We start from the raw sequence: 21,041 nt of genomic DNA, 5'->3' as shown, positions 1-21,041 counted from the left end.
TCAAAACTATCTTTCAAGTATAAGATTTGCACTGGAAAAGCCAAATACAGTATTATGTCATTCTATTTCTGTGTTTGCAAATAAAGAGATAAAGTGAGGAACTGTCTCTGTGTGTGTATTAATATTAGTAGACACACATATACACATATATGTTATTTTAGAGGGATAATAACAAGGTTTTCCTTTCTTGGATTATTCTAATATTTCAGATTCCCTAGAAAGCCACAAATTATTTCACAAATACACACATTATAACTGTAATGTACAATATTAAATATTATTTATTTACTTTCTTTACAATTAATGCTCCTTCAATAGAATTATTCTTCACTATCAATATATGGAGGAGTCAAGTCTTTTGTATTACAATGAAACATAGGATTTGCACATCATTATCTAAAATCTTTATGTAAATATATTAATGCACACTGTTGGGCAAAAATTACCTGTTCATATGGTTTAAAGCACATAATCAAAATACACATGGTACATATTTAGTGTATAACATGGTATAGTTTTATATATTAATGCATGATGATTATCTAATAAAATATGTTAAGTGGCATACACCTATGGGAAGATTGTTGTATATGTCTTAAGTGTATTGGGCCTATTTTCTTTTTCTTTTTTGCTTTGACATGTAGCTTTCCAGTGCATTTCATTATTTATTTTAGTCACATTGTGAATTTCCATTTTTTGCAGTCTTCTAATATCCCAGCGCCATTTGTTTTTTATTTCCTTCTAGAGCCATTTCCTGCTTTTAAATCTTGGCAGGAAGAAAATGAATCTGGAGAAGCTCAGCTTTCTCCACAAGCTGGCAGAATGAATCATCCTCTGGAATTAGATAGTCATCCCATATTGGCACACCGGAGTTTGGATTTTGGGCAAAGTCAGCGTTTCCTACATGATCCAGAAAAAATAGATTCTTCATCTAAAGCCCTTCCGTTTGTTAGGTAAGTTGTTAATGTCATTCACAGTTATAGTTCATAAGAAAAAACTATTAATGATTTGTATTAGCATATAGAATTTTTCACCTTTAACTCCAAAATCATGAGTGTTAGTATCATGTAATTGTTTTCTATAACGTTGTAAGACTTTTGAGTTTTGTTATCTTTCTAGAAAGCTTCTGAGTTTTTTTTTAAAAAAGTAGGTTTATAAAAGAAAAAAATTGTTTTCCAGAAGAGAATTTGCCATAGTTTTTATTATCAGCTGAAGTTTGGAATAAATTTATCTTTCTTCAGTTGCAACTTGTGCATAGAGTAAAAATGTCTGTTTAAAATCACTCTCAAACAAAGCTATAAGAAAGCAGTAAAAGAATGCCAGGAATCTTCTTTCAAAGAATGAGTAGATTCCAAATGTTTTAATGCATGTAAACTAAAATGGATAGAAAAACATAACAAATGTTGTTTTAAATCTTGAGAAATGCTAACTGTGAACTAAATCGATAACATTCAGTTGAAGTAAGCTAAATAAATTAGGAGTGTTGTACATTGACAGAAAAAATGACCTTTAAGCTATTTTCAAATATGTTACCTGTTTTGGGTAGCTAATAAAGCCTAGCCAACATAATAATTGTAACATTGAGATCCAAATACTGTGTTTCCCTGAAAATAAGGCAGGGTCTTATTTTCTTTTGACCCCCCCAAAAACTTGGCCTTATTTTTGGGGAGGTCTTACTATTTTTGAGGTACAGGAGACAGCGAGCGTGGTCACCTCATGGCTGCTGCTGTGTTACAATATTTTCGGGGAGGACTTATTTTCGGGGGAAGGCTTATTTCAGTGCATGTGCTCAAAAGCCTGATTAGGCTTATTATCCAGGGAGGTCTTATTTTAGAGAAAACAGAGTACTTGTAGAATGCTAAAATATTTTAATCCATTTCTTTCTGTATTCTGCTCTACTTTTTTATTAAAATTCTGTTTTTTCAAACAATTTATATGGGAAAGTTCTGTTTTTCTTCATAGAAGTGATTCTTCAATACTTTAATTGTTCTTACATATCATGGTTGACTAATTTTGGAAAAAGTCTTTAGCAAGAAAAAGGGGTTTTCCAATCAGTATATTCAGAGGTGGGTTGCCAATTTCTTTACTACCGATTCGGGCACGCGCAACGCTTCTGTGCATGCACAGAAGCATCTGGGCAGGTGGGCGGAGCCTCCTGCCACCGCTACTACCCGTTTAGCTGATCTGGGCCAAACTGGCAGCAACCCACCTCTGAGTGTATTGATTAACAGCTTTTTTAAAAACTTAACCATGTTACCTTTTCAGCAGCCAGTTTGATCTAGTAGTTAATGTACTAGGCTAGAAAACAGGAAACTCTGATTCTAGTCCTGTTTTAGGCATGAATGCTGGCTGGGTGACATTGAACCAATCACTCTTTCAGCCCAGTCCAGCACAACCCAACTCAGGACAACAGAGTTGTTCCGAAGAAAATAGGAGGAAGGAGTATTAGATGCGTTCTGCGCCTTGAGTTATTTATAAAAATAATAAAAAGCAGGAAATAAAGTAGTAATTTATATAGTAAATATTGGTGACAATATTGTAAAAGTAAAAAAATAATTTTGTTGTCTCTGTTCCATGGATTTTATAATGGAAATATAACTGTATACCTGTTTCCTCTTTTAACTGAACATGCATATATGTGTACACATATGTATATATAGTACCTATAATATCTCTTCTTTTAAATTCAGAACTCGAAGAGCAGCATTTAGTAGTTCTAAGGATGATAGAAAAGAAGAAAAGACTCCATATCAGCTAGTCAAAAAGTTGCAGAAAAAAATAAGACATTTTGAGGAGCAATTTGAGAAAGAGAAAAACGTAAAGGTAAGTTATTTTAATATTTTACAGTGCTGTTTTTAGGATAATATATATTTGCTCTTACTTTACAAAAATGAACTTGCATTGATTTTTTTCATCATTCCATTCTTTCTTCTTTTCTAATTAATTTTCTTTTCTCAATTGTTACACTAACACACGTTAGTATAGTTCATTGAACAAAAATAGGATAAAAGGTAGTTCTTCTGCTTTCCTTTATAGAATACCATTGAATTGCTGTGTTTATTTTTTCTGTTTGCTAATTTTTTTCTTCGCACTAAAGCAGAATTGAAAATATCAATTGAAAATAAATCAATAAGGAAAATCATAATTTTGAATTTTTCTCAGGAAGCTATATGATGGAAATGAAGCTTCTTATTCCTTTAGGAATATTTATTACCTGGAGAAACCAGTGTGTGTTAAGGTGCTGTACTAGGAGAGGGTACCTAGTTTATAGTCTTCCCTTAGGCATAGAAGCTGTCTGAGTGACTTTGGGATAGTCATTCCCTCTCATCCCTAGATTGGAAAGTTCAAAATCATCCCTTTACCAACCTACATTGGATCAATGTATGGTACATTACTATCCATAACCTTCAAAGAAGAGGCTTTCATGTGATAGTTGACTGATTTAGGATTGTGGTGATGATGATAAATTAGGATTCAGCTGCATTTCAGATAACAAATATATACGTAAATCACTTTATACAGTAAAAATAATATAAACATATTTATCTGTTACTAAATAGCATACATTAAACTTCCATATATTTTTTTAAGGGTAGCTTCATTACAATAATCCAGAGGGGAGGTTACAGTATGTGGGTGACTGTAAGAAGGACACATTGGTCCAGGAACAGGTGTAATTGGTGCACAACTCATAATTATGCCTTTCTGGCCCCAACTGCCATTTGTTCCTTGCGCTGGAGAACCACTATATTATGCACTGGGTCAATCTGAAGCAGTGCAACGCCTCCAGAACCAAAAAGATGGTATTTCTCCAAGAGCTGAAGCGTCCCCAACCCAGAGCCACTCTGTTTTGCTAGAGTTCAGTTTTAGCCTGTGGTTCCCATTCAGACCTCAATAACCTTCAGGCACCGAGAGAGTGGTCGCAGCATTGCTTAATTCACCATGGGCAGAGATGTACAGCTCACTATCATCAGCATACTGATGATATCTCACCCCATGGTGATGGATGATTTCCCCATACAGTTTTATGTAGATGGTAAACAGGAGCAAAACAGGTACTAACCCTTGTGCAGGGTTGATGATTAGTCATATTTTAATGATTAGATATGACAATAGAAGTATTGTTATGGATTATTGATTTACATGTTTTGATCTGTATCAAAGAAAGTCAGGAGTTTATTTTTTTTCTATACCTTTTGTTATAGCTTGCATTCTCGAATTTTGTTTTTATTATTCCTTGCCCCCTTTTTAAAATTCCATTTCTTTGCTCTTTTGGTATTTTATATATTTTTTTAAAAAATACTTTCTTTGCAGCCTTCGTATTCTGATATTGCAGCAAATCCAAAGGTTTTAAAATGGATGACAGAGCTTACCAAATTAAAAAAGCAAATAAAAGGTAGGTTTTTCATAGAAATCTCTTACGCTCATGCTTATTAATTATTGATAATTTTCATTAAGAAAGCATTTGATTATTATTTCATTCCACTTTCTAAAACAATGTTAAGTATCTATATGCCACTAATATTCTCATCCTAAACCTTAAACTGGATGTTTTGAACTGAGGTGCCACAAATAGACTAACTTACAGAATGCATCCAAAATCTGGATCCATTACTTTTGTGAGATTGAAATTTGGCAAAATTATGGCCAGTTGAGTGCTGCTGCATTGCCATCCAGGGTTCAAGCAGGCCAATCCCCCTAGCCCTTCAGACTAGCCTTTCCTTCAGCTGCTGGAGATCAGGTAAATCAGTCCTGTTTTAGCCCTCTGGAGTCAAGTTGTTGCAAGTTAATCTCACTTCCCCTGCCTTTTTGCCTTGGTCATTCTGTTTATCTGTTTAGATAAGGAAATACCTCTGAAATAACGATAGCAGTTAGATTTATATACCGCTTCACGGTGCTTTACAGCCCTTTCTAAGCAATTTACAGAGACAGCATATTGTCCCCAACAATCTGGCTTTTCATTTTACCGACCTCGGAAGGATGGAAGACTCAGTCATAACCACTGTGCCACCATGGCTCTTGAATGATGACCCATTGGGTCCAGGTGGTTTAGTGTTTAAATTCCTCATTTCTGTTTTTATTAGGCAGATTAAAAGTAACAGTTACAAAGTGACTGAGCTACGTTCTATGGGCTTGTGTTTCATTTTTTTTTAAATTCAATGTAGATGCAAAGCACAAAAGCTCAGATGAATTGATACCTCAGGCACGTCCACGAAGCAACACTCTTCCAAAAAGTTTTGGTTCATCTCTGGACCATGAAGATGAAGACAATGAAGATGATCTGCGTGTTCCTCAGAAAGAGAAGAAGCCTACAAAAGAAATCACTGTTGAACTAATTTTAAAAAAATTGAAAGAAAAGCGAATTGATAGATGCTTGCCAGAAGATATAAAAGTAAGTATTGCATATGCTGCTACATCAGAAAAGAAAATGCATCTGTCAAATTCATTATCCTGTTGAATTTCCTAATATCTCATTCAGTAAGTAGATTATAATACTGACCCGTGGCGTATTAATTTGATAGGTAGAAATATGAATAATCTCTAATGCATACGTTGGGTTCAGCAGAAGAAATGGAATTTGTTTGTATAATGTTGGAGACAAATATTAACCTGATAGTTATTTAAAGGAGGAAGCATTTTGCAGAAGAAGCAGTTCCCTGGAATAGAATGCTTTGACATTTTAGGGAAAAAATGCAGATCTTTTTCAATATCTTGCCTTATGTGGTGGTGGTGGTGGTGAAACATAGCCTTGATCTTTGTTTACTTAACAAAGAAAACTCCAGATTAATTGTATAATTATCTGATTATAAATAGTGTTCAAAATTTCTGCAAGGATAAGATAAATTAGACTATCCTTAAATACATTAGTAGAAAAGGATTCATGAAATGTCTGGATGACTGAAACTTTCGATTCGTAAAGATGGCCTGAATAGATGGCACCATCAGGCACATTTTAAAATATTAACATGGAGAAAAAATCTGCAAATTCACTTCACCACCACGCTCATATTTTAGAACTTTGTAGGAGTGAGAACAGTAAAAAAGATCATTCTGAATTGTTGTCTGCCCAGTAAAGTACTGTGATAAAGAAACTGAAAGTCACTCTAGACCAAATGTATTGTCAGCCACCAAGCCAAAATGCAGTTTTTACACAACTTATGTCCATTCAACTGTGTCACCAGGAATGCCTTTGCTAGAAAATCCATCTCTTTTTTCCTCTGCTTTTAAAATCAAAATCTTTGTAAGAAAGTACTTGGTTTATCACATCTTAGATTATATTAACAAACCAGTTGTTTGAAATGAATTACAAATGGGATTATATCATTTTATAACTGGGCCACCTCTGTGGAAGGAGCAGGACTTCCAGAAGGCTTGCATTCTTTGGTCAAATACAAACCTCTGTCCAGGCTGTCAGGAATTGCTTGGTTAAAAATAGTGTCATAAAAATATTGGATAAATATAGAAGAGTAAGTCCAGATTTACTGCTCCTTGCTTCAATATCAAACATTTATTTTTTATGAAAATGAATGTACATTCATATTTGTAATAATTTGTATAGAGCACAAGATTTAACCCAGAAGCCAATATGAATTCTTTTGAGACACTTCCCCAAAATGCCATTGGTTTCACCATTTTTAAATAGGTTTTATAGTTCAAAGGAATTACAAAAATAAGATAGATGACCAATAAAGCTCGAATTGCAGATTATAACACCAGCTGAGGCCTAACATATTGAAATATGATATAGAAAATAAACAAACTAAAGATTCTTTGATGAAATGAATGCAGAATGTACATGCCAAATGATACGCAGCAATGGGAATATAAATGGAAAATAAATATTAAATTTCCTGCAGATATCACATTTGGAGAAAATTGGTACAAGATGCTTTTTCATTGATGCAATATCCCAGACTTTGTTGCTCTAATAGACAATTCAAATTTTAACACTACCAGACTACCAGAAATGCAATAACCAGGTTGGACCATTTTTTTAATACTTTGTGGCAACTAAGTAACTCAACAGTTTGGAAGATGATTCACCATAAAATGAAGCAATTTTTAGATATAGACTTTTATTGCTCGCCAGCTGCTCTTACCAAGCATTATATTCCTACAGAATATATGGAGTTGGGTCTGAACATAAGAACAGCTGCTAGAATATTTTCTGCTTCTTGGTTAAAATTACACAAAATTCCTTCTCTGAAAATAGCAGAGCGCTATGGAACTAAGCATCCATGTAACAAATAACTTCAGATTTTAGAAATAAGCCTAATACTAAATTTATTTAACTTGGAGAACTATCTGTAGACTATAATTCTGCAAGTTTAAGTTACTTCAGGGCTTTAAAATGTTATATTTTGCTTCTTTGTTACAATAAGGCAGTGGTGGGTTGCAGGCGGTATGCCCTGGTACAGGCCTACCAGTGCCTGCCTGGAGCACCAGGTACCATTCTGGTAGGGTTCTCTGCAGGGCCCGCCCGTCGTCCTTACTTGTATTTGAACTTTTTGACAGTTCTGTGCACGTGCATGGAGCATACGGCATCTGCATGATGCTCCGCCAAGCAGCTGGAGCGTCACATAGGCATTGCTGGAGGGTAGGATGCATGTGCGCGCTGCGTGCGGTCATTTGGTGGATGCCAGGCCCCGTTGCACAATACCGGTTGCAACGGGATCCAGAACCCACCACTGCAATAAGGACACATTTTTTTCAACTTAGATAGAATATGTATTGCTTATTCTGATTGTTTATTCTTCTATTGACTGCCATTGCTAATTCTTAATTTAATTTGACAATGGTATTAAAGTATTAAAATCACCTCTATATGCTGTATTACTCTAAAGTTACTTTGAAAATGTTCACTCAGTTTTATACAGGTTTGTAGAACGTCCCTTTGTAGGGACATTCAGCTATGACAAAATAAAATTTTATACTATGGTTGTGCAGTCCAGAGATTATGAACCAATTGCATTGGTTTTGATTTATCATAAAGATCCTCAAAATTGTTTTGAAGTCTTAAAGAGTTCAAAGAAAGTCACTTTTCTCCTGGAGCTTTCTTGTAATCTTTGGCTTTTTTTCCAAAATCAAGAAAGGCTAGGTTGATGGATACTTAGGTCTGAGTTTTTTCTGTGCTAGCATTCTGACTTTGGAATTCCTAGCACTGTCCCTAATGATGTTTAAACATAAATAAGAATACTAGTATTTTGAGAGAAACTTCAAGGCCTATAAATTGATTTTTAATATTACGGATTGTTTTAAATAACGTTTTGCATTGCCTTTTGTTCTGCCGAGAAACTTCTGCATTGCTTTAAGAAGTCGATATGGGAAGAAAAATATTTTCATCATAATTCTTTTTCAGTTTAACTATTTCCATTTTATTATTTTAGCTCCACAAGTAAGTATAAAAACAAAAATGGCTATGGGATAAAACAGTTTCATTTCTCTCATTGTAGAAAATGACGAAAGACCATCTGGCAGAAGAAAAAACATCACTCCAAAAAAGTCTCCTATTCTATGAAAGTCAGCATGGACGTCCGGTAATATTTCACACTCTCCCTTCTGCCTGTTTAGAATTATTTAAAACACTGTTGACATCATCTTAAAGAATCACTGAACACTTGCCCCAATGTTTCTTCTAGTAGCTTTAGACTGAAGGAATTGTGTTGGACACCAAAGAATAAATAGGACCGAATCCTTCAAAACAGCTTAATAATAGAATTCTAAGAATTATAAAAGAAACTGTAGTTTCTTTTCAGAAATTTGTTCCTTAAAACTTTCATCAACATTCATCAATATTTATCTAAATGTAATCTCAGAAACATAATTCAGAAGTATTTTAAGATCTATTAATTTGAGAAGAAAATACAGGTAGTCCTCAAATGAGGCCCACAATTGAGCCCAAAATTTATGTTACTAAGTGAGACATTTGTTAAGTGAGTTTTGTCCCATTTTATGACTTTTCTTGCCACATTTGTTAAGTGAATCATTGTGGGTGTTAAATTACGAACACGGTTGTTGATTGAACCTTGATTCCCCATTGACTTGGCTTGTCAGAAGATTGCAAAAGTTGATTACATGCAGCACATTGCAACTCTCAATAATGTGAGTCAGTTATCAAGCATCCGAATGTAAATCACATGACCATAGGAACCCTGCAATGGCTATAAGTGTGAAAAGTGATTATAAGTCACTTTTATCAGTGCTGTTGTAACTTTGAACGGTCACTAAGCGAACTGTTGTAAGTGGAGGACTAACTAAAGTGTAAGAGTTTGATTTTGCTGACAGTCTATATCGTGTAGACTTTTTTTAAAAAAATTGAAATTAAAATCTAAGGAATTGAAAAGATGGGGTTGCTTTACTGGTGTGAATTGAGGTGTTGCTGCTTCGTATTATAAAATAGGCACCTATCTCAAAGAGTTCGTTTATTATTTATTTAAAGCTATACTTCTGAGTCCCTGCATACAATTGGTATATGGCTCACATGTTAAATTTAAATACAGGTATTCTTCATTTATCTACCCTAACTGAGAATGGCACTTTGTTGCTAAGCAACATGGCCACTAAAGAAACATCACCTAATCACAACAGACTTACAATGTCACTTCCCATTTGATTTTTAAGCAAGACATCACACGAGAGCAAATTGCAATTTTACTGCCGGCTTCTCCATTGGCTCTCCTTGGCGGAAGCCAGATGTAAAGTGTGAAGTGTGAAAATGGCAATCATATGACTGTGGAATGCTACAACAATTGTAAATGCAGTTGCATAGTGCCCACATGTTGATCGTGTGACTGCAGGTATGCTGTGTCAATCAAAAATACAAGGGTGGATCATAAAGTTACTCTTTCAGTGCTGTCATAACTCTGAATGGTTGCTTAACAGGACAGTCATGAAGCAAACCACACATGATAGATTTTGTCTTGCAAGGACCCTCCCCCCCATACAGTAGATAAGTATTGAGTAGTTAAGTTTTTATAAGTGCCCTTCCTATCCCTGTTGCTTTTATTTGACCACTTTATGCCTGTTTTTTCCTATCAAGCCCAATTTGTTATTGATTTATTTCTGTGTGATTTAGTTTTGCCATCTTTATATTACTCTGTTAGTTTTAAGGCAAGTCCCTTTTATTCATTTTCAGTGTTTGAATTTTCTTTTTTTCTTTCAGGTTTCCAGAGAAGACAGACATGTTGTTAAACCCCTCTATGACAGATACAGGCTTGTGAAACAGATGTTAACTCGAGCAAGCATTACTCCTATCCTTGTGAGTATAGAATCTGTTTTTCATATGTTTTCTGGTTGTGATTTATTTGCCTTGATAACTTGTTTTGGGCTGATTTTTGTTCATTATTCTAATTTACTTTTAATGTTCACAATGACTATAATAAGAAATAACTAGGGAAATCTTTATTCTTATTTTACCTGGTCTATTGGTTATGGATAACCAGTCTCTAAATTAACTCCAATCTCCGAGGTATTTATCATTTACAGAAATTTTTAATATGTATTTCGCTGATGCTACCATTCATCAACAAGTGTTTGATTATCCTTTCAAGTGGCTTTGATTGTTGGAAATGAAGATCTTTTTCTATGAACATATTGTGATCTGGTGTGAAGGCTTCAATATATTTGGAATGCTTGGCATTAGAACATTAATACCATGTAACAATAGATAAGGATAAGGAGATGTGGTGGTGCATTGGTTAGAATGAGTATTGCAGGCAAATTCTGCTGACTCCCAGGGGTTCAGTCCTTACCGGCTCAAGGTTGACTCAGCCTTCTATCCTTCCGAAGTTGGAAGTTGGCAATATGCTGATGCTGTAAACTGTTTGGAGAGGGCTGTAAAGCCCTGTGAAGTAGTATATAAGTTTAAGTGCTATTAGTAAGATAACATTTGGTCGATTTAATCTAATTTCCATACTGAGTATATCTTTGATGACTAAGAGGGTAACCTACCATCTAACATCATTGCAATGGCCCATGTTTCCCTAAGTTCAAAGATATGTCACTTTTTTTCCAATATCTCTCAAGACAATTCATACATATTTTCCCAGACCATTAGTTCATTTAGCAGCTTAGATGTCATTTATGTGGTCCAAAAGATTTAAACTCAAACATGTTTCAATCCCAAGGTTCAATCCTCCTTTTGATAGAATACATTACTATATACATTTTGCTGTTTCTCTTGTGGAATTTCATTTGTGGTTACTCTGAGCTTATTATTGTTCATCTATATTTTAATTGCCCTTGTAATCAGGAATTCTAGCATCATAGGTCACTTTTGCACATGCACACACTTACAAATCCCTAGAGTCAAGTAAGAGAAAGCTGATATCTTCCTCTATCATCTGGAGGATAGTTTTCAGAGTTAGAAATTGCCTTATAATAAATGTTATGATAATGAAAGTTCTTCATTACTATTCTTTATGCCTCTTAAAAATATTGTTTGTACTTTCTTGAGTGAATGGGAGATATTATGCACTAATTATAGTATTGCTTTTATTTATTTATAAAATTTATTGGCCATTCATCTTACCATAAGGTAACTTTGGGCGGCTTACAAACATTCATTTTATTCATGTCTCCAATTACTTTACACTAGATAGAGTCTCTTCAGTATTGTCAAATTTTATTTACTTTGATTTCCAAGCAAGGATAGATATTTTAACATATAATTAAAGTCCTTCTTTTCTGTAGTTTCCTTCTTTTGTGCAAACAGTTTTCTTCAGTTGATGCCTTCCAGTAATATCATCTCATTTCTTTTATATCTATTGCATTTGCTTTCTTGTATTAAGAATTCAAATTCCTTTTGAATTCCCATACTTTATTTTTCTTTTTAACATTAGTGTATACGCAATGAATGTTCTATAGTTTGAGTCAATATTCTTTATTCTCACTTTATCCTACAAATAAAAACAGTGAAGATAGAATTACCATGTTTCAGGAAAAATTATGTAAACTAGAATGGCATATGCTCTAAATATATAGGAACATAGCTTTTAAAGCATTATCACCTTTTAATTATATTTCAGGGATCACCATCAACTAAAAGGCGTAGCCAGATGTTACAACCTATCATAGAAGGAGAAACAGCCCATTTCTTTGAGGAAATTAAGGTATTTCTCAATAAAGATGACTGCATTAGTTGCCAAGAGACTTCTGTTAAGTTTAAAATGCTATGCTTATAAAGCCATACAGTGCTTGCACTTACCTATCTCCTGTAGTCTAATCTCTCAAAGGAATTGGCCTAGCTGGTTCAATCAATCTAGAAAACTCCCATCTTGGTTTAGTTAGCCTTGTTTGATTAATTTAATTTGTTCTATGTGTTTTATTACTTTGTGGACTAAAGTTTATGAACTTTCTAGTTATATATGTTGGGTCTTATATGTAAACTGCTGAGAATCCTTAGGGACTTGGCAATTGTTAATATAATTAATAAATAAATTATAAAACTGCCTAGATTTAAGTTGTTTAATATAAAGTGTTCCTTTGGTGATATCTCTGGCCTTCCCATTATAATTGGCCAGAAACATTATAACCCAATGTTATTAATACAAAGAATGAGGTACTGTAACATGAAAATTTGAAGATCTTATTGATCTCCTACTTAAAATCTTCTGTGAAGTCTAATATAGAAGCTTCGTAATATAAATGATCCTGCATTCAGAATATCCTGGATAACATGGCTTCTATAGTTTGTAAAACAATAGGAGGCCTAAAATGCTTGAGTTTATATTAGTTTTTGGGGGAGAGGGTATTTCTTGCACTTTTGACAATTGTATTACATTTTAAAAGGAAGGTTATTTTTATTTAGGTTATAGGTATGATATATAAACGCTTATATGGAGTTATTTTTATGAATTCCATTATTGAATGCTTTTACAGATAACTTTCTTTACAGTGCACTTGGATTCTTTAAATACATATTTATTTGTACAAATGCTCTAAAACTATTTTTATAACATGTTTTATCGTATTAAAGCATTTTGGGGTGGAAAAAGATTTTAAATATTTTTCTTAAGAGTGTTCCTATTTACACCTGCAATTCTTTGGGGTGAAAAATAAGATTTTAAATATTTTCTTAGACTGATCCTATTTACACCTACAATTCTGTTATACTTTATAGTGCCTCTGGAATTTTCTGTTATAAAACACTGAACCATACAAAAAGACAATTTACAATAGCAAGTGATTTTTTCCATTGTTTACTGTGCTTTGCTGTTCCCATTGTTTGTATTTCCCAGGGTGCTAGAACCACTGTTGGCTTCAACACTAGACTTCACATTAATGCCCAAACAATTCTTAACCATCAATTGCCACAAGTAAATATGAATAAATCTGCAGTAGTAATATTTTTTTTAAAAAAATATGTCCCATTATTTGAATCCTTAAAACCTGTCTATTATTTTTAAGGAAGAGGAAGAGGATGGTGATATATCTTCAGAATTGACTGATATATTAAAATCCAGTGCCCAAATACATCCCATTGCTACTAGCCCTGTGGAAAACTCAGAATCTGATGTTGAAGAAAGTCAAGAGAAACTAACTCGAGAGCTTCGACTTTCTAGTATCCGAGCAGCTTCCATGTAAGTAAATATGACATTGCAAATACCAAACAAATGTACTGCTGCTTATTTTTAAAAATCATTTGTGGATTCTGATTAAATCCAAAATAGATAAGTGATACACAAAATATTATATTGCTAGATTGAAATGGGCCATTCTGAAATGGGCTAGAAAAGTGTCCGATCCTAATATGGCTGCCTTGACATCAGAAATCTTCTTGAACATTTTGCATACCCCTTCCGTGAAGATTCTCCTGAAATGTAACACTAGTTTTATCACTTACCACTTCTTTAGTTTTCTTTATCTAAATTATTAGCAAGAGAACAAGTTAAAGAAAGAAATAAAAAAATATTCGATACAAGCTTCTAAAATGTTATCTAATTAAGTTGTGCTCCTTTAGATGATGAGCCACTAATGATGATACTGATTAGCCAGAGTATTTTCTTACAATGTGTTTCTAGGCCTGAATTATTAGAACAACTTTGGAAAGCCAGAGGTGAAAAAAAGAAATTGCGCAAAACCCTACGGGAATTTGAAGAAGGATTTTATCAACAAAATGGGAGGTCAGTTTAATATATAACACTGATTGCCCTAGATTTGCCTTGTTAATAAAAATAAAAGTGGAAACATGCTTGTTTTAATTGAAGCGTTAGTTTTGCTGGGTGCTATTTAGTGAGAATTAATACACATAGATTTTTTTAAAAATGTATTAATATATATTTATGTATATTTTATTTAAAGAAAATCTAATGTTGAGTTATTAGAAACAATTGAAAATAGATTTTTTTTTCAGAGACACAAAAGATTAGATTAAGTTTCTTTGATAATGCCAGAGACTATATAATTAAAATGAATTTGATTTCTATATCACCTTCTATGAACTAGAGCAGTCAAACTGGCTTAAGAGTAAGATGCACACTATAAAAAAATGAAAAAGCATACATTAAACTGAAGATGTAATAGTAAATGAAGTTGAAAGAGCATCTTGACTTCTCTTGTAAAGCAGGACAGAATGGTGGCTATATGGAATTCCCCTCCCCACCTTCCAGTTCATGAATTATGAGTGATTCTCCCATGTGCCAGAGAAACGTTTGGGCAATGCAGCCACCTTCAGAATATCTTGCCTTACAAATCTTAAATGCAAAAGAGATTCATAGTGAGAGATAGTGTGATAGAATGTAGTAAGAAGATGGACCCTCAAGAAGAAAATGCATTCCAGAGGGGCAACTTAGCCCAGGTGTCCTGGATGAGGGAGAGTGAAAATAGCCCACTCCTCTAAGAATCCACATTTTATATTGTAGATGCAGTTATTGTAGATGCAGATAGTGGACTCCTCAGTCTGGCCAGATTTTTTCCTATAGATGTAAAACAATAGAGAACTGATCTTGGAAAAAATGTCCACCTGTCATTCTTGGTTTTGGGCCTGACAGGCATTCATTCATACAATAAGATTTTAAACCATTTTGGCAAATACCTTTAATTTTGGTTGCAAAGCAGTGTAGCCCTTGTAATCCATATGACATATAGTTACTGTATTTCTTATTGTTTAGCAATTTTCAGTTGCTGCATTTTGTAGTTTTGCACTAGTTACAATTTCTCTGCACTTTTTAAGGTGGGCTCACTTTCAAGTATGTTGGAATAGCCAAGGTAAAATGTAACCAAAGCAAAAAATAGTTTTCCAAATCTACCTAGTTTAAAAATAGAAATAGCTGCTGCTCTAATCATTGTACAAATGTAAGCTGATGCAGCTGTCATCTATCAATCCCATGTCATCTGAAAATCAGGGCTGCAGATGTACATCTGCAAGGGGAATCCCACCCCAAATAGAATCTCTTCTCTTGAGATTGGTTTGTTATTAACCATCAATAATTCTATGTTGCTTGGGCATAATTTCAGCTTTTCTCTCCCTGTATCTCCCCATGATACAGTTCAGGCAATTGTCAGTGGTACCAGTTCCTTTTTTGAATTTGGTGACAGGAGCATTGGTTGTCAAAGGAATATAGACAACAACTAATTTCATACCTTAGAATGATCTTTGTGGAGTTTCATGTGGATGTTTCAAAGTTTTTGTAGCTTACACACTCAGGTCATGGCTTGTGTAACATCACTGATAGTACATACCGGTAGCTGAGTATCATAATTTGTATGGATAGTATTGTATCTGAAATTGATATGATTTCTCTCAATGGTGTCATATGGATATTAAAAAATAGGGGAAAGAAAATCAACACCTCTAGGCCTCCACATGGAAGTGCCATGCCAAACCCTCATTGGAATTGTTTACTTAGGAAATGGCAGAGGCACTTTAAACAATGCTCCTAGTCCACAACCCTTGAAGTCAGTGCAAAAATATACCAAGATGATTGACATCAAAAGGCATTGAGGAATCAAACCTTGACAAACCAAAATGACCCAACGCATCAATTTCATGCCTGGGCCTGAATTCTGACTGCCCATGCTTCAAATAATCTATCTCTAGGATATTCTGGGGCTGCAGATACACCACTTTCTCATTGACCATCCCTTAAAAAAATGGGAAATTGGAGGGAGGACCCAAAGAGATGTGTCCTGAAAGTCTTTGATTGTTCCTGTTAGTAGAACAGCCAACAAGATTAAAAAAAAGTTGCAGACTTATCAATAGCGTAGGCCCATTACAACTAGAGGTTACTTTGGCAAATAAGATATTCATTGCATTTGGATAAAAGTACAGGTAGTCCTCAACTTACTGCCACAATTGAGCCAAAAAATTATGTTGCAAAGTGAAACATTTGTTAAATGAGTTTTGCGCCATTTTACGACTTTGCTTGCCCCAGTTACGTGAATCATTGCCGTTAAGTTAGTAACATGGTTAAGTAAACTTGGCTTCCCCATTGACTTTGCTTGTCAGAAGGTTGGAAATGGGGATCATAGGACCCCCGGAGCATCATAAATATGAACCAGTTACCAAGCATCTGAATTTTGATCTCATGACCATGCAGATGCTGCAGCGGTCGTAAGTGAAATACAGTCATAAGTCACTTTTTCCACTGCTGCTGTAACTTTGAACAGCCACCACATGAACCGTTGCAAGTCGAGGACTACCTGTAGGGCTATAATGTAAAGCCATGGGAGAAAAAAAACCAGAAAACTTTAGGAAAGTTTTTTTTTCTTAAAGTTTTCTGGATTTTTTTCTCCCATGGCTTTACATTTTAGCACTACAGGTAATCCTCAACTTACAAGAGTTTACGTGATGCACATGTAATAGTTAAGGCAAAGTTTATATATCACTACTCATCCTTGATTCATTACAGTTAATCAGGGTAAAATTCTATTGCATAGAAGATAAGCAATATAGTACAATTCTTGATTAAAGGACACAAATACATTAGTTTCTTCAGGCTACATTTAAATTCGTTTTTATAAAGAAAACAAAAGAGGAAGGACATAGCTCTGCTTCAGACATGGGCTTGTTTCCTTTTATTGGTGCAAATAATTGTTGGATAAATATTAGAAGCATTATTTATACCTTTTTATCTCTGTGTCTATCGTTCTAAAATATGTACACACTGCAGAAATCCATTTCCCCTCCTAATGATCTGTTTCTTTGGGGGATGGGATGGTGTTTTTTCCATGGCTTCAGTTTTCCAGAAGGGTTAAGTCTTGCACTTTTCTATCATTCTGTCTATCATTCATAAGATATCAGTGCAATGCTACTCAGTTTTATGAAATGCTATGAATGTGATTTTTTGCTTGGCCATTTTCAGTAGTCTAGGTAGTCATAAGACATAATTTGAGGCATTGCTTATGTTTATCAAAAGGAAGGATTCTATCAAGTCCTTTATTCTTATGAAATCTGTAGAGTGAAAAACTTAAACTTGATGCCCTCACCATCTACTTTAAAAAAGTAAGCCAGCCAAGTTTTTTTAACAAATTTTATTTTTTTTCAGGAATGTTCAGAAGGAGGATCGTGGACCCATGCTTGATGAATATCGAGAGTACAAGAAAGTTAAAGCTAAACTGCGTCTTCTTGAAGTCCTTATCAGCAAACAAGATCCATCAAAATAAATTATGTTTCTCCATAACAAAGAACAGTTGTTTTCATATGCTGCCCATAGTACTGTTAGGAGTATTCTTTTGTCTTGCTTTGTTGAAAGAATGCTGTTTTTGTACACTTTAGAAGGACAGGTAGGTCCACTCTAGAAAGTTAATGAAAATTTTTTAAATTGCGACTCAGTCTGTCCAACTTTAAGGGTTGTTTTCTTTTTCTCATTTTTAAAAATTTACATCTTGTTCTCAAAAGACTTTCATTCTAAAAACATTCAGAAATGTTGGACCTGCTAACTTCGCTTCATCTGCATTTATTAGTATTACACTGAACTCCTCTGTTGCCTTTTTAGTATGGAAGACAATGGCAGCCAATTAAGAATACTCCTGAATACCATAAAGGAACTGCAATGCCTTTCAGAGGACTGCGTGGAATAACTGATTGCAAATGGCATCTTTCATATAGTAGAATGATAGATGGATATTGAAATATAAAGTACATTCTCCGGTTTCAGATGACAATGGACAAACCAGAAAGTGACCTTGCTTGTTGTATTTTTAAAACTTGGAAAAACCTGAACATTTATATCACATATTGCCTACAAGACTTACATTACTGTTAATTTCTATTTATTGTCTACTGGTGACAGTGTAGTCTGAATTGGAGACTGCATCTTACCCTTGTGTTGGTGCTCAGATTCATTCAGTTCAGTAAGCTTACACCACTTTTGCTGTATCTGAAACAAACTTATTTTACAAGGGCTACAATTAATGTATTGAACAAGCTGGACAAAACTAGATTTGAAAGAAGCCTTTCTACTTCCATTTACAGAAGTGGAAAGAGAAGTGATCTGCCTCATGCAGATATGACACGATTTTTGCATGTCAAAGCTTCAGAACCAAGAGCGTTTTTTAACTGATTTTTTTTTTTTGCCTAGTATACATAACACAACAGCGGCTGATTATTTTTTTAAACTGCACTCCAAAATCCTTCTAAATGACTTGAGTACCTACATGAGATACAGTACAGAGGAAAAGGGGCTTATATGGAATCCTTTACACATAGGCCCTGCTTCTGTGGTTTGACTGGATTAAATCCTAAGTGTTGAATACCTTCTGGATCTATTTTGTCTTGTGGCCATGTTTTTGCATGTGCCTATTTGCTGCATGTGTTATGAACAGCTAATGCCAACACAAATTGTTTTTCATTGCTTTTCTGAAAAACCAGAAAATGAACTTCAGTGAAATAATGACATGTAAACTCATCAGATTGATGTGTTAACATGCAATAGGTAGAAAATAGATTTTAGAGACTCCATACTTCTATTGGTTGTATTTCTCGTTTTTATTGTAATTCTAGGCATGTACTTTTGGAACCCAAAAGTGACTATTAAAATGAATTTATACTATAATGTTTTGCCTTTTTATACAACCTGAAGGGTTTTAGTGGACTGTAGTAAATTACAAGATCGGGAAATAATCTGGAGATTTTTCCGTGGCTTTTGTTCAACTTCATTGTGCAATGTACATTTCAGTTACTCCATCAATCTGCAATCACTGGTGCATCAAACATCAAAACCTATGTGTACTGTATAGTGTTGTACATGAATGTTTTATATAACACATGCAAAATATCAATATGCACTATTTAAATGTTTGTTTTAAATAATATATTCCTCCTTTATAATGCTTAAATCTATATGATCCCAATATTTTTATAAAGTGAGTGATCAAATTGGTTCCACTTCAGAATCAACAGCTGCTTTTGTGTGTGCTTTGCAGTGTTTGGCTGTTTGTAGCAAGCATGGCATCAGTTATGCTAAGAGTGTGTGTTGTGCCATCTTATTGAGCAATAAATGGTAGAATTAGGCATTTTGTGATAACACAGTTTTACTTTCATATAAGTAAAAACTATATGTCGATATATAGATATATAAATATATATATATATAAATAAACCAGATATGAATGATTGCTATGTCTGGCATTTCATTGTATAGATTTTTATAATAAAAAAACTTCTATTGTCATATTTATATTTGTGTTTTGTGTGTGTATGTGTGCGTGCATGCGTGCGTGCGCACGCATACTGTTTACATTTTTGCCTCTAAATCTTGGTAAGTGTAATTCTTAAGCGTTGCTAGTTTTTTTTTTGTTTTTTTTAAAGTTTTTTTAAAAAAATGTTTGAGTCTAATTCTCTCTGGTGGTTTATCGACAGTGGTTTATCCAAACTGATAATAGTTGGAAGGTGATTGATTAGAAATTAACTTCAATTTTTCTTTTTATAAGTCAAGATGTTATAGAAAAGTGGCCTATAAGTCTCTCTTACAAACTTTTCTTTGGTTTAGAAAATGTACCCTTTTTATATCGTGCCAGTTGTAGGTTAAAAAAAACCCTCTCATTATCTCCAATATATTTGATATGCAGCACTTAAATTTGCTGGAGAATTAAATTTACTGCGTGACTTTGTCTTAAATTTAAGCAAAAGCAAGCATGTTCCTGCCATTTATAACAGACATAAATATTTGCCCATGGTGGAAAAAAATCATATATTGCCAGTTACTTCCCATTTCAAAGAGCAATCCTGCAACATTTAATATTTTTTGTTTACAGTAATTAATTTGCTCAATCAGAAACATGAAATAACTATGGACTTGGTTGACATACCTGTACAAGTAATGTTAAAAACCAAAGCACGAAAACCTTGTATAATTTGTACCTAATTCAAAGTGTGTTCGCATAAACAATAAACCATGTAATCTCCCCACACACCTCAGTCCCTGCAAGAGCAATAGGGATAAACTATGTGACTAAGGAAAATAATTCCTTTTTAAACTCCTAGAATTGTTTGCACATGAAATGTTTTGTAAAAATTCTGTGTGTTTAAAAAGTTCAGAGATAAATTTATGAATTTCAGCTGTTAAGTACTGCTTTGACCTCCACCAGTTTTTCATTACTATGCGGAAGAAAAATCCGGTATGTTGTTTAGAGTAAATGATGCCAACTTGAGCTGGGGCTCAGCGAGATGAAATACATTTAAGAGCTGCCTTTGATAACCAAATACAGAAAATATAAATATTTCTGCTGCTAAAAAAGTTTGCTGTTACAATTCATATTAATTTTAGGAGATCATCTCCAAATTATTTGCCTTAGAATATTTACAACACACCACTGCAGGAATGTAGCATTTCTAGCACTGGGCCAGTGAATTAATGTGCAGCACGGGTGTCAAATCTGATTGCATCACATGACATTGTGATGTTTTTGCCTTTGTGGAGCCACGTTGGGCGTGGTCTTCATGTGATGTATCCAGCCTGTTTGACACCCCTGATCTATAGCAAACATGTTTTTGTTTTTTAACAATGGACAAGAAATGGGAAAGTCCTGGGGAAGCAAGTACTCAAAGATGTGCATCCCCCCCCCCCGTCAGTTCACACCTTAGCTTCTCACTGTACCAG

The 21,041-nt window shown here is 34.2% G+C and overlaps 1 protein-coding gene across 3 annotated transcripts in view; it reads left to right on the top strand.

The window, feature by feature from the left end:
- Positions 1–18,523, top strand: part of FAM13B (family with sequence similarity 13 member B) — a 64,118-nt gene extending 45,595 nt beyond the window's left edge. For 2 of the 3 annotated variants that reach the window (XM_032209403.1, XM_032209404.1), the window contains 10 exons: positions 746–953; positions 2,691–2,823; positions 4,315–4,396; positions 5,166–5,392; positions 8,454–8,537; positions 10,163–10,258; positions 12,027–12,110; positions 13,408–13,580; positions 14,022–14,123; positions 17,487–18,523. In XM_032209403.1, the coding sequence (XP_032065294.1) occupies positions 746–953; positions 2,691–2,823; positions 4,315–4,396; positions 5,166–5,392; positions 8,454–8,537; positions 10,163–10,258; positions 12,027–12,110; positions 13,408–13,580; positions 14,022–14,123; positions 17,487–17,604 (1,307 nt within the window). In that variant the 3' untranslated portion in view covers positions 17,605–18,523. The remainder of the gene's footprint in view (positions 1–745; positions 954–2,690; positions 2,824–4,314; positions 4,397–5,165; positions 5,393–8,453; positions 8,538–10,162; positions 10,259–12,026; positions 12,111–13,407; positions 13,581–14,021; positions 14,124–17,486) is intronic. The other variant, XR_004254665.1, reaches the window with a different exon arrangement.
- The last annotated feature ends 2,518 nt before the right edge of the window (positions 18,524–21,041 follow it).

The sequence above is a fragment of the Thamnophis elegans genome, chromosome 2 (assembly GCF_009769535.1).
Source record: "Thamnophis elegans isolate rThaEle1 chromosome 2, rThaEle1.pri, whole genome shotgun sequence".
In the NCBI taxonomy this organism is placed as follows: domain Eukaryota; kingdom Metazoa; phylum Chordata; class Lepidosauria; order Squamata; family Colubridae; genus Thamnophis; species Thamnophis elegans.
This window is presented reverse-complemented; position numbering and strand designations above follow the sequence as displayed.